The 13,847-nt window shown below is 50.8% G+C and overlaps 1 protein-coding gene across 2 annotated transcripts in view; it reads right to left on the reverse strand.

Annotated features, from left to right (window-relative positions):
- COL5A1 (collagen type V alpha 1 chain) overlaps nt 1-13,847 on the reverse strand; it is a 133,727-nt gene that overhangs the window by 52,513 nt on the left and 67,367 nt on the right. For both annotated transcript variants that reach the window (XM_048325350.1, XM_048325349.1), the window contains exons 10-16: nt 12,590-12,631; nt 12,308-12,370; nt 6,036-6,110; nt 4,386-4,478; nt 1,731-1,787; nt 1,408-1,461; nt 778-831 (exon numbers count right to left, since the gene is read on the reverse strand). In XM_048325350.1, coding sequence (XP_048181307.1) covers nt 778-831; nt 1,408-1,461; nt 1,731-1,787; nt 4,386-4,478; nt 6,036-6,110; nt 12,308-12,370; nt 12,590-12,631 — 438 coding nt within the window. The remainder of the gene's footprint in view (nt 1-777; nt 832-1,407; nt 1,462-1,730; nt 1,788-4,385; nt 4,479-6,035; nt 6,111-12,307; nt 12,371-12,589; nt 12,632-13,847) is intronic.

A 13,847-nucleotide genomic window follows, 5' to 3' on the forward strand; every position in this document is an offset into this window, starting at 1 on the left:
TTTAGTTAAGTCAGAGTAAGGGTTTATTTAAGCCAGAGCTCACAGGCAGCTTCCCTTGGTGAGGGAAAAATCCCTGCTCTGAGTTTGGAGCAATGTCCTGGAGCTAATGAGAGGTAGGAGACAAATGGCAGCGAAGCCACTTCACTCCATGAGGTGCTGGGCCATGGTCAGTGGTTTTTATGGGAAAAAATTATCTCCCAGCACATTTTAAGAGATGCTAATGGTGATGGCTGCAAATTGAAATGAGAGTTTCTGTTTCAAGGAAGTCAGAAGTGGGTCACACACAAGACTTGCTCCTTTCTTCCTCTGGCAAGTTGAATCATGGTCAGCCAGAGGGTGGTGTGAAATAAAAATCAGAATCAGGGATGAAAACAGAGCAGGATTTCTACCAGATCCACTCTGGAGACTGGATCCTCCTCACACACTGCCAGGAGTGGGGACTCCAAGCCAGTTCAAGGCATTTGTGCAGCTACAACCTCAACACCAGAGAGCCAAAAAACCCTGGGATAAAAAGATTGGGATGTGCAGCCTTGAATTCCCCCCCTCACGTTCAGATTTTAACTCCCATCCTTGTTTGTGTCCTCCCAGATTTTAACTCTCATCCTCCTTTGTGTCCTCCCAGATGGCCGGAGAGGGCCTGGCCGAGCCTGGCCTGGCCTGGCCGCCAGCTGGCTCTTGTGCAACGCCCTCAGTGCTGAGGAATTGTTTGGCAGCAGGAGCAGTTTCCAGCAGGAATTGTAGCTCCTGCCTTGCCAGCACAGCTGCCAGGACACTCACCCTGCGGCCTGGTTTTCCTGCCGGGCCGGGAGGACCTTGGATGCCTCGTGGACCCTGCAAGGAATCAAAGAGAGAGGAAGAAATGCTGTCACCTAAAGGGACCAGGAGCAGACCCAGTGATCAGTGCCCACATCAGGCACTGCTGGGGCTCTCAGGGCTTCAAAATGAATCCCTGGAGCAGAGCCCGTGGTTCCAAACACACAGGGAAGGGTCAGGACAGGAGTTGTAGGCGTTTATCCACGAGGAAGCTTTTGCCCTGCAAGCACATGATGGAGACACATCCCATAAATCACCTCCCTTGCCATCAGAAAAAGGGAACTTTCCCTTAATGCAGGATTTAAGGCTTGGAAGAACAATATCCTGAGCATTAGTGAATTCTCCACACTTCAAACTATCTTTTATTTACAGGACTCCTCCACGGATGTCTTTGCAGGAAGGGACCTGCAGAGTTTTACAATCATGTCCAGAGCCTCCATTTGGACACTTGGAGGGACATTTCCATGCCAAACACGTGTTCCCACACCTTCCTACTCCCAGCTGGCATGGGGTGACTGGATCCCTGCTTCCCAACAGCCTCTCAAGCAGGACCGGCTGCTCCACCCTTCACCTCTCCAGCTCCCCCACACTCACCTGAGGTCCCATTTCTCCAGCTTCTCCCTTCAGTCCTCCACTGCCCGGGGGTCCCTTTGGACAGAGAAGAGGATTTATGACATTTTTCCACAAGGGAGCCAGAGGGAAGACTGATACCACATTAAGGAAGAGCCATTCATGGATCCAGAGCCCATAGGGAGCTGGATCAGCTGGGTTGGCTCCATCTTCACCACCTCCATCCTCCCCACTCCAGCACTCCCCAGCTCCATCCCTCCCACTCCAGCACTCCCCAGCTCCATCCACACCAACTCCAGCATTCCCCAGCTCCATCCTCAGTCCCCTCCCCCAGTTCCACCACTCACCATCGGGCCTGGCCGCCCCGTCAGGCCCATGGGCCCCGCTGGTCCCCTCAGTGCCAGCTGCAACAGAAGGACAAACATGGCTCACCTGGTGGCTCTTTGTGGCTGCAGTGGGCCAAAGCCACCACTGTGCCACCAGCCACAGTTCTCTCCACACCCTGAGCCCATGAACCCTTGGAGCAATGTCCACGTCCCCAGGGAATTCCAGGTGCTGCTCCTCCCACAAAAAGGCACAAAGCTTTTCCTTGCCCAGAGCAGCTGTGGCTGCCCCATCCCTGGAAGTGTCCAAGGCCAGGCTGGACAAGGCTTGGAGCACCCTGGGATGGTGGAAGGTGTCCGTGCCCATGGAATTGCTTGGAATGAGATGGATTCAGTTCCCTCCCAACCCAAACCATTCTGTTATCGTATGAAAGCCCTGGGACAGTCCATGAATCTGCTGAGAGGACATAAATATTTATGACCCCACTTTAGTTCAGGAGAATTTTTTTTGTTTATTGTCCTGGTGGTTCAATTTTAGAGGAATTTTCCCTTTTTTTTTTCTCCTGGTTACTATTTAACATCCAACAAACTGAACTCCAATTCAAGCTGAACACAGGGGGCTTTTAGCTCCATAATTAAGGAGTCGTGTTCACCATGCATCAACCCCGTAATTTCCATGGTGGGAAATGGAGCTGGGCCATGCTTTAAAACACCCCTCAGACAATTTGTTCCCTCGTGACAATTCAACACTTTCAAAGAGTTGTAATTATCTGTGTACTCTGGTAATTAAAATCTACCCAGTGATTGCGCTTGGAATGGCAGAAATATTGCACAAATGCTGGGCTCTGTGGCATCTTTTTACAACACCCCATTAAAAGGGAGATGCTCTGAACCACTGCTGGCTGCAACGACGTTTGGTGCCTAATGAAAGGCGAATTTTAAGGGGATAAATCAACCTCATAATGCAATTAACAGCAGTGATAATGAGAAAAACAAACCCAAAAAAGGAAAAGGTTATCCTTGCTGCAAGACTCTTTTTCCAATCCTGTCATATCCTGTGGTTCCCCACAAAATATGACATTTATTTCCCTTTCTGCATCATGGTTTTCAGCCCAAAATACGCAGGTTCACAAAAAATTTGGTTTTTTCCTTTCTAGAAATATTCAACTTTTCATCCACAGTCCAAAAGTTACCCAGGATTTATTTGGTTTTTCAATTTTTATCCCCAAATCTAAAAATTTAAATTAAAAAAGGGGCTTTGAGTGAGGGGAGGGAGGTTTGTTGTTTTGTCTTAAATCACAATTTTCAGCAGGCAGAAGGAAAAAAAAAGGAACAAAAGCAGAGCTGGAGAAAGCAGATGCTTCTCATGAAACGTTTATCAGGTCAAACCCCCCATTTCCCAGGAAAATAAAATGCTGATGGGAAAGCTCTGGGCAGGCTGGAAATGAAGACTGACAAGGTAACACCAGGAACATAATCCAGGATATTATTGTCAGCACAAGGTTAATGGACAGGAAAATGCAGTGGCTGAGGGGATCAGGGCCCTGCACTCTGCCTGAATCTGTAAAAAATCCAACTCCTTTGGAAAAGGGGAGCTGGATGGAAACCAGAAAATTCCCAGCTAAGGCAAACACCTCGTTAAAACCCCAAAAGGGGCAGTGCTACCCAGCGGCGGGAGGATCCCAATGGATTTTATCCCATCCAGGGGAGAAATAAATTGGGTTTTTAGCCTATTTTAGCCAAAAAAATTCTGTGTTAAAGTCTGGGTGACAAAGCAGCTCCATCCAGACATCCCAGCTGCAGCCAGATGTGGGATTCAGACCTGAGGGGCTGTCCCCAAATCAAACAGCCCCAAAGCTGTGTCCCTTTGGGAACTGCTGCCCTAAAAGAGCTGAGATTGTCTCCTTCATGGCGAGGATGTGTTTGCAGCAGAATTTGGTCCCTTTTGGGCAAGATTTGTGGGGTTCCCCCAGCTCCTCCTGCATCTCTGTTTTTAAATGTCAGTGCTCAGGAAAGCAGGGGAGAACAATTTCAGAGCTCCACTGGCTGAAAATAAAGTTTTATTTTGAACAGATGAGTGCAAAGCCTTCTCCACAGAGGTGCCCATCCAGGCAGGGAACAGGAGCTGGACTGGGAATGTGTCAATCTTGTTCCACCAGCGAGCCAGGGATGATTTGAACATCAATCAATAGGGTCATCAGAGGAAAAAAACGTTGCAGGGTAAGTCAGCATGTATTCCCAAATAAATACATTAAATTACAAATCTGCCTGGTGAGATCCCCAGAGCTGGGAACAGCCTCCATCTGTGACATAGGTTTCATTATTAGGATTTATTGGGGGAAAACCATACAAAAGAAAGAATGCTTTGAGCACAGCCCCAGCTGTTCATAGGGACCCTGAAAATACAAATATACTGAAGCCAGTGGGTCTGTGTGGCCACTGGAACCAGCCAGAGAGGTCTGCAGGAAACTAAAACCAGCTTTCCATCAGCTGGAGCCTTGCTGGTCATTAATAAAACCCCAAATCATGTAGGTGCCATCCCCCCCAGCAATCCCATGGGGGCTGAGAGGTTCCACCACCAGCACTGGGGACAAGTATGCAGAGATGTGACAGGTTTATTCTGCTTCAGGAGGGACCTGTTGAGAGCCATGCCAGGCATTCCCAGCTGCCACCACTCACCCTGGCCTGCTGCAGGATGGCCTGGGCTTGTGCCTCCTGGGCTGACACCAGAGGTCCTTTGGAGCCAGCATCTCCTCCTCCACTGAAGCGGAACTGGTGGGAAAAAATGGACAAAGCAGGTCAGGGGTTGCTGTCCCTCCAACTCTGTTCAGCATGACTGCCCCAAATCCATCCCAGTGCCCCCAGCCCACCCCATTAACCCCAGTGCCCTCGGGTCACCCAGCTCAGGGCCACCAAGCGAGGGCTTCCCACGCACAGCGAGCGCTGCCAGCTCGGGGTGGCACACAATGAGGGGGACTGTGGGCCCGGGGACCTCACACACCACATTCAGCACCAGCACGGGGCTCTCCCAGGGCTGGCATTCCCTGGTGGCCAGGGGGCTCTGGGGAGATGGGGTTGCCTCGGGTTATCTGTGCAGCTCCAGACAAAGGCTGAGCTGCTCGAGCGTGGCAGTTTGTCCAAACACCAGAGTTTGGGCTGCTGTTCAAACCAGGAACCTTCAGCATTCAACAAAACCCCCAAATGTGCATATTTTACATCCACAAACTTGAAATAGAAGGAGCTTAGTATTTCCTTCTGCTTCTTCCACCCTCAAAAGCCCCACCCTCCTTGGCCTGCTCCTGCCTTCGCCAGGAGGTTTTGCAAGAGGGACGCTCCTGGTGGCAGAACCTCCTCGGACGGCTCTGTCACCTCTGTTCCACCTCAGCTGGCTTCAGGTGTGTGACCACACGAGCCTGGCAGGGAGATTTGAAGAAATGCAATTTCCAGGCCCATGGCTGGCTCCTGGAGGGGCCAACAACTCTGGTGTGGTGGCCAGCAAAGCTCCACGTGGAGCTGCCGGCCCGGCCTGCCCAGGATCCCTGCCAGGAACCTCCCCAGGCTCACCCTTTGGAGCCTGGACAATGTGCTGAGGTTTTTCCCTAAAAACTCCTTCCCTTTGGTACCCAAGTGCTTCCTTCCAGCTGTTGGTTCCCACAGGGCTGCCTCACACCCAAAAAAGACATTTTTTTTAGTGTCTCAGGACCAACAAGGCTGATTTGGGACTTGCTGGCTTTGTGTAGGAGGAGGAGAACAACACAGAATAACCACTGGTCATTAAAAGAGGAGGATTAGTTCAGGTGATTGATATTTTGGCACTTTGAAGAGCTGTTAGAGGTTCCTCAGTGTAGGACAGAGGGTTCTGCCTGGAAATTTGGCTCTTGGAGGTGTCTTCAGTTGTTTCTTCATGGTTTTATCTCTCTCTGTCCAGTCAGAAACACTTCAGCTTTTTCAGAGTTCAAGAAATGTCTGGACAAGGCTCTGAGACACAGGGTGGGATTTTTGGGGTTGTCCTGTGCAGAGCCAGGAATTGGACTCAATAATCCCTGTGGGTCCCTTCCACCTCAGGATATTCCTTGATTTTTATCATTACCCATCACTTCTGGATGTTTTAACCTGCGTGTCTGTGCTTTTGACCAGTGAAGGAGCTCCAGTGCTTTGCAAAAAGTCGATTTACAACAGGAACCATCCAGACCCATCTTTTATCTCAAGGAAAACGTGTCCTTGGGGTAAAAGGAGATGGGAGACTTCTGCAAGAACTGGCAGGAAACAGCAGCAAAACCAAGAAATCCGACTCATTTTAATGGGTTTTTTAGTTCTGTTTGTACTCACAGGCAACATAAGCATTGTCCCTGGTGGTCCTGGCAATCCATCTGCTCCTGGGAGACCTGGGCGCCCAGGTGGGCCCTACAAGAAGAAGAAGAAATTAAAATGAACTTCTAAAATATCATTTTGGTTGTGTCCATACAGCAGCAGCTGTGGTTATGTCATGATATCGTCGTGACAGACAGGGATTGAGCTTGTGGGCATCCCAATTTTTCTTAAATTTTTTCATTTTCTTCAATTTGCTTAATTTTCTTTCCCTCCTCTTCCATCCTGCCCCCACTATTTCCAGGGTCTGCCATGTGCAATTTTGGAGTGAGCAATCCGAGCCCCTGCAACGCTCCAAGTTAACAGAATCAACGTTTAGTTGGCCCTGTTAAAACCTATTAAAAAACCCCAAAATAGATGAAACTTCATAACTCAGGGTCAGCAAGAGAGAAGCGGAGGAGGATAAATTCATTCCCACACACCTTCAATCCGCTGGGTCATTTCATTTTTCTCTCTTCTGCCTTTTTTTTTGTATTTTAGTCCTTTGAGGCTCCTTCCATCTCCAAAGGAGTGATCCTGTCAGGGGCTGTAAATCAGCCCAAATCCGTGGATCTCCATGGAGCTGTGCTGATTAACAGCAGTGGAGTCTCTTGAACTGGCACTAAAGCAATGAGTGCGCAGTAAAAGATCTATTGATGAAGCCATAAATAATCAAATATGGCCAATTTTCCCGAGGCAGCCCACAGATTATCTGGGCACTTGGCAAAATATGAGCTTAACCCGGATTTAAACATCCTTGCAGTGATCCCATATGCAAATGAGGGTGACATCAATGTGTCTAATTGCAATGTGCACAGCAGTTTAAGGCAATGGGGACTTGACCACATCCCAGGAAGGCCAAGAAAAGCCCCAGTGCTCGATTTGTGGCCAACAGCTCAAGAATGAGGGCTTGGATACTCCTTTATTTAGGAGACACCAATAATAAATCAATTTGTAGAGAACCACTGCTCTCGGAAGGGCAAGCAATGAACATTTTTGTAGTTCTCGCTCTCCTCAACCTGCCTGGGACCTGTTCAGACTCCAGAAAAAGGTAAAGATAAAACCCTGCCACAAATCTCAGACACGGGGACACCAAAAAGGCAGGAAGTCGAAAGGTCACCCCACAAGGGAGGTGGATAAAGGTGGGAAAGAGAGAGGGAAAGACAAATAGGTAACGAAGTGCCTAAAAATCAGAATATTTTAACAAAACAACCCAAAGATTTGGTGCATTGTCCTTGCCCCACACTCTTCCAGCAAGATCTCTCCACCCCAGCCCTCTCTTCTCCCTCTTCTTCCACGTCCAACTTCACAATTCCCTCATTCCCTCCTCCTAGAAAGGAACCATTCACACTGAAGTTTCCAGCACTAAATTAGAGCCCAACCCTGGTGGGGTGAGCAGCTGCCCCTGCCCCAGGCTGGCCAGGGCTGGGGTGTCCCTGTCCCTGTCCCTGTCCCCAGCCCCACAAGCACAGAGCAGAGCCCGAGCCCAGCTCTGCACCGTGACCAGCCTGGAATGACAACGCTGCAGCAGCCAGGGATGGATCAGCAGAAAAGCACCGGGAAAAATCCCAGCAGTGCCCAGGGGGGACTGCAGAACACTCCAGCACATCCATTTCTCCAGGCAGGCCCACTCCGGAGTCCCTGACCCCACCAAGACCCCGTCCCAGACCCATCTGTTGGAGCAGAAATGCCACAAATCATTTAGGCCAGGCTTGTTTTATATGATAAAGTTTCTTTTCTCTCCCTCTCCTCCTTTAACTGCAGCCCTGCCTGTGAAGGAGCAGGGCTGAGCTTGTTTATCTCTCCTGACAAGCGTTGATGCAGTGCTTTTATCCATAAATGCCTCTTTTTGTTTCAGGCTGGGTGTGGGAGGCCTTCTCCTGGTGGAATGGACCAGCAGGAGGGGTGCAATGGAACGGAGGAAAATCAAACCCATAAAGCACTTTGGAAATTGAAATTCACGAATGCCTGGAAGAAATGCAGCCTGCCACGGTCTGGGTGTAAATCTGCGTGGCCCTCGTTATGGAAATGGGGATTTGCTGATACACAGCAGCCAGGGACGGGGCCTTCAGCTTGCATTTGGTGCAGTGCTCTAAAATGCCAGGCTCAGAGCAAACCCTGGGGCAGTATTTCCATGGAATGGTTAAACTGGGAGCTGGGGGTGTTTGTGTGGGGGCTCCTCCAGTCGCAGGCAGCAAGAGTGGGACCGGCAGCCCATGGTGCTGAGCCTTGAAATTCCCCACTTGTCTCTCTCCCCCTGATTATTTTTCAGCCCAGAAAATGATACAATAGGAGATGTTCCTTGCAGTTTTGGGGGTCTCCTAACTGAGGAAGCACCTGGGGAAAACAGCACCCTGGAAATATTCAGAAGCCAAATAAGGATTTTTAGGGATCCTGCTGCACTCCTGAGGTGCAAAATTGTCCTCAGGGGAGTAAGTCCTTTGGGATCCAATGACTGTACGGTCTTGGAAGGTGAAGATATTGTTTTGGGATCAGCCTTCCCCCAAACTGACCCCCCCAGAGCACCCAGACACCCCGAATTTCCAAACAAACAGTGGGGTGGGTGAGGGAGCTGCAGTTTGCTCTAATGCTGCAGCTCATCTCCTTCAAAACAACACATTTCCCACTTCCTTCCTCCCAGTCTGGAACCCCCATGGAACAGCTCTCTACTCTCCTCAGTGCCATATTTCCTTCTTCCCACTGCTCCAGGAAAGCTGCCTAAGTCATCCCAAAGCATCCTTCCCCCGGCTGAGCCCTCTGGAACCTCCCACAGCCAGGCTGCTCCTCAGCTCTGCCGCCGACACAAACTCCTCTGTGCCTCGTGAAATCGCTGGGATAAAGGAAGAAGCTTGCAATAAATAAAGCTCTTTCCTTTTTAGAATGAATAAACCAGAGCTAAATGAGCGTTGGCCAGTGTTAACAGAGCTGACCATTGTTGGGCTATTAATTCATTGCACCTGCCTGACTGCAGATAAAAAAGTCTCTCTACCAGAGGCAGGCAGAGGGAACGTTCCCCACTGTACACAGGGAAGGGTCATGTAAATTCATGAGCTGCACTCAGGGTTAATAATAAACAAATTAGAAGAGGAGCTGCTCTAATTGAAAAGGAGTGTTTTAATACAGTTGCAGCTCCTGGCTCTGCGAGTTCATCACTTATCTCTGCACAATGTGCTGTGTTACACTCTGTTCTGGACACTGGCAAAAGCCGGATGTGCAGCCTGTGCTAGAATGCAAATGATTCCCTTCATTGGAGAGTGTGGAGCAGCAGCATCGGGGACAGAGTGTCTGCTGCTGCTCCTTGGCTTTGCAGGGCTGTTCCAGAGGAGCTTGGCCAGCAAATATCTGCATCTGCCTGGACAAATGACAGGAAGAGAGTCCCTTGTCTCCAGGGTCAGCATCCAGCCTGCCAGGAATGCAGGAGGGGATGGGAGAGCTGGGCATCACGTAGGGCATATGAAGGATGGAGGCTTCCAAGAAAGGGATGAAGCCACGGGGCTCTTTCAGCTCATCCTGGACCACTGAGAGCTGCAAACCACGCCCAGCTCACCCACCCTCTGTGAATTCTGACATTCTGAGGCTGCAGAGCTCCTTGTGCTGGGGCAGGAGCACAGTGCCACAAGGGTTAAGCCTGGCCCAGGAGCAGTGGCCCTGGCTGCCAGCCACGGGCTGAGCCTGGATTGACTTTCCGAGCTGGCAGGCAGCGATCGATGGAGTGCAGGCAGGGCCCCTCGTCCTCAATCATGTCACAGCCACGAGAAATGCTATTACTGCTCCATCAAAGCCCACAGCAAACGAGGGGAGAGTCTTCCCAGCACTGCTCCAGGGGAAAGGTGCGAGTGCAGCAGCCACAGGGACCAAGGAGGTAACAGAGAACCTTACCTAAAAAAAATGCAGCGCACAGGTTGGGGACATTAGCACAGGAGTGCCCCAACACCTCAGGAATCTCCTCCAATGCACCTTAAAACCTCGGGAGACACCTCCCAGTGCAGGCCAGCAGTGATTTTCTCTCTCTCAGGGGTCATATTTAGCAATGTGGGTACATCAGAAGGAAAAGGGGACACGGACATGGCCACTGCAGAGGAAGCCACAGCAAAGCTCTGGTACCACTGCAGCACTAAAACAAGGCCAAGGGGAGATCCTTGGGAGCACAGAGATCCTGTTCTGATCTCCTTCAGTGGAGTGAATTCTCCCCTCTACTCTTTCTGGGTCTTAGGTTACTCAATTAAAAAAAAAAAAAAATATAACCAAGGCCACAAACACTGAGCTGCATTTCCAACAGCAACCAGCGGTGTGAACGCACATCAGAGCAGCACCACACCCCTTAGCCAGCCAGACCTTCCCCTCTGGACTTGGCCATTGCCTTTTTTCCCCACCTTGTCCAAGCCAAAATATCTGCCAGGAGAGTGGGAGGCCCTACAAACCCCCAGAGTCTGTGTCTGGTCACCCCAGCTTATTCTTCTGGGCACCCAGAACACAGACAGGATGTGGTTCCCCTTCTGGACCCAGGAAGGATCAACAGCCTGCCACGGCAGGGAGCTGCCTTATCTGCCAGGAAAACTGCTCAGCACCTCGGGGATCAGATTAGGGAAGTGTTTGCTGATAAGAGCTCCTTCCTTTAGCATTTGCTGGGTGACAGCAGTGACAGCAGTGGGATGTTGTGTGTTCTGGAGCATCTCCCGGGATCTGTGGCACTGCTGCTCCCTCCCTCCTGTGCTTTCCGGGGAAAACACATCCCAAACCAAGCCTGCCTGCAGGAACACACCTGTAGGCACATTGTTTGGCTCTTTTGGGTGGAGCCTGGCACTGGGGCTGCTGGAAGCCCCATTCCCAGATGGACCAGGAGTGCTCCAGAGGCTGTTCTGGACACAGGCTCGACTGCCCTCCACACCGAGATGCACCCAGGCATCAACCAAGCTCCAAACTCCTCTTGGTTTGCTCCACAGTCAGGCTGAAATCCATGGATTTGCTCATGTGAGATGACTACCCTGGGCCAGCTTCACCCTCCTGCAGCCCTGCTCTGACCCTGCCAGCTCTGCCCAGCTCTGCTGCTCCGTCCCCCAAAAACCAACGTGGCTTAAGGGCACTGGGCACCCCTCTGGTCTGAGCCCCAGGCTGAGCCCAGCTCGGGTTCTGTGCAAAGCCAGGGCCTTGTCTGTGCTAGAGTGAGTTTTCCATGAGATGTCAGGCCAAAATTGCTGCTGGAGAAGGATTGGGAGCAGTGGGCAGCCTGCTCCCCACCCACCCAGGCCCCTGCTCACCTGGCTGCCTCTGCCAGGGGGGAGGAACGGGCTGGAACAGGGGGTGAACAAAAGCAGAAGTCCCAGGGTCATTTCAGACACTCAGCTCAGGGAATGAGGACAGTGGGGTTTTATTTTTGGCATTTCCAAGGACATGGATTGCTGCTGGAATGCTGCTCCTGCACTTACTGACCTGCGGCTCGAGCTCAGCAGCTCCCAAAACACTGGGAGATCACTGTTCCAAAACACTATCAGATCACTGCTGATCCCAGGTACATGACTGACAGAAATGCAGTGCTAAAGTGTGGGATTTGGGGTCACAGTTCCCAAAAAGCCCTTGGGAGCAGCTGCCTTTGAGGAGACATCCTGAAGCTGGAGGCTCTGCAGCAGCAGCACACAAAGCAGGGGCTGCCAGGGACAAAACTGATTCACAGCAACATCCACAGCTGAGTTATGGCATTGCCAAAGAATGTAAATCAGTGCCTGCTGCTCGCTGGGACAGACCAATAACCCACCTATGGAGAAGGTGAAGTGCTGCACAAGAGCTCCTTTCCCACTGGGAGCAGCCTGGGACACGGAAAGGCCACAGGGACAGACCCTGGCGTGACCCCAGGGCCATCCTGGGCCCAAGCAAAGCCAAACCCCCTGCCAGGACTCACAAGAGCAGCTGGAATGAGGGTGCAGAATCCCAGCTGAGCTCCCTTTCCCTGTGCTGGTGACTCTTGGTGTGTTTGCTCCTCCTGTTTTCCCAGTTCCACACCGGGAGGAGCAGCCAAAGGGCACAGGCAGAGCAGGGAGTTTGCAGCCTTAATACTGGTTTATCTTGGGAAAAGGTTTAATAAATGCATCTGTTTCCCAAACCTTTTTTTCCCTGGATGCAAAGCTCTGCCCTGTACCCCACCATGAACTCCTTTGGGAATTGCTCCTATAGGATTTTAAGGCTCCAGGGATACCCCGCTTTGCCCACACAAACCCACCCAAAACTCCACCAGAGAGGAGAAAACCACGGACACTCACCCTCTCCCCTGGGTCACCCATTAAGCCCACGGGTCCAGTTGGTCCTGGAGGTCCTGGAAGGCCCTGGCAGAGAGAAAGACAGGGAACAAACTAAGCCACAGAAATGTGTTGTTATTTGTAGCAGATTTCTACAACGAGCAGGAGAAGATTTGGAGCTCTCTGTTTATTTTTGCACCACAAAATCCACCCCAAAGCTCTCTCTGTGCACACGTGTGGCAGATGGGAGCACGGGAGCCCGGGGACAGCATCCCACACCCAAAGCAGGGGGAAAATGCCACTTACTGCTGGGCCTTCAGGACCAGGGGGACCTTCCACCAGCATTCCCTGAGCAAGAGGAAGGGAAAAAAGCGATTAGACACATCCTCAAAGTCATTTTGCCCACAGAGAAATGCCCAGTGCTTGATCTGTTCTTAAATATTTCAGCTCTTGCTGCTGCACTGAGATATTCCAGAGGTGGAGGGTTTCCACTCCCTCTGGGTGACTTCTCCCAGAGGTGCAGAGGATCATGGAAAAGCCAAATAATGTGTATTTAAATCACACAGGGCTCAGCAGAACAGCCCTGACCCTCAGCATCAGCCCCAGCACAGGGTCATCTTCCCTGCCACAACCATGTCCCTTTGCTCAGAGCCAGGGACAAGGAAAATCCTGGAGCGTGTCCAGCCTTGATGGTGCTGGAGCTTCAGCAAAAAGCTGTTCCTAACCCTGAACAGCTTAACAAGAAGTTAGCAATCAAATTGCAAGGTGGTTTTTAAACGATTTTTTCCAGCAGACTGCACGTTGTGATTTCTTCTGTGAACGTAGGAAATCACTGTGTGGGAAAAATGCTGGAATATTGTTACTCCAGCCTCTTCAATCTAAATATTTTGTCATCACTTTAGATCAGATCTGTCATGCACTCAGGAAAATTGAAGTTTGGGTGTTTTTTTCCCTCATGAGTGTGTAAAAGGCAGGAAAGAAACCTCCCAATCCACCTGGAAAATGCTTTCCAGAAGGCATCAGGGTGATATTTTGGGAAGAGTTCCACAGGGAACTCTGTCCCTTTTATCTCTGGATCGGGAGATAAAGCAGCACCAGTTGAGTCAGCAATTCCCAGCTCACCTGTAGCAAAAAAAAATCCCGTAAAAATCTGTGGATGAGCAGTTGGCTCCTGTGGGAGAAGCCATGCAGGGGCTGCTTTGGGGTCACCCTAAACTATTCTCAGGCTTCAGTGCCAAAAGCCTCAGCTGATCCCACTCCAACTGAGCTGAAGGAATTGGAAATGTCTGCAGGAAAATCCAGGCATTCCTGCCCCAAAAGGCACACTCCCTAAGCCCAGAGCAGCAAAAAATAACCGAAAACACCCTGCCATGATCCACCCCTGCTTCCATCAGGGTTTCTACACCACAAATGTGAGGCCAGCTCTATTTTCTGCCTTTCCTGGTGTCCACGGTGTTTAAAATCCCACTGCAGATCTGGCTCCCACTGCAGTCAGATGTGTGAGGGGAAATTTGCTGCTGCCACCCCAGGAAAGCCTCTGCAGTTCCTCATCAGGGAGGAGTTT

This window comes from Corvus hawaiiensis, chromosome 21 (genome assembly GCF_020740725.1).
Source record: "Corvus hawaiiensis isolate bCorHaw1 chromosome 21, bCorHaw1.pri.cur, whole genome shotgun sequence".
Taxonomy (NCBI): Eukaryota; Metazoa; Chordata; class Aves; order Passeriformes; family Corvidae; genus Corvus; species Corvus hawaiiensis.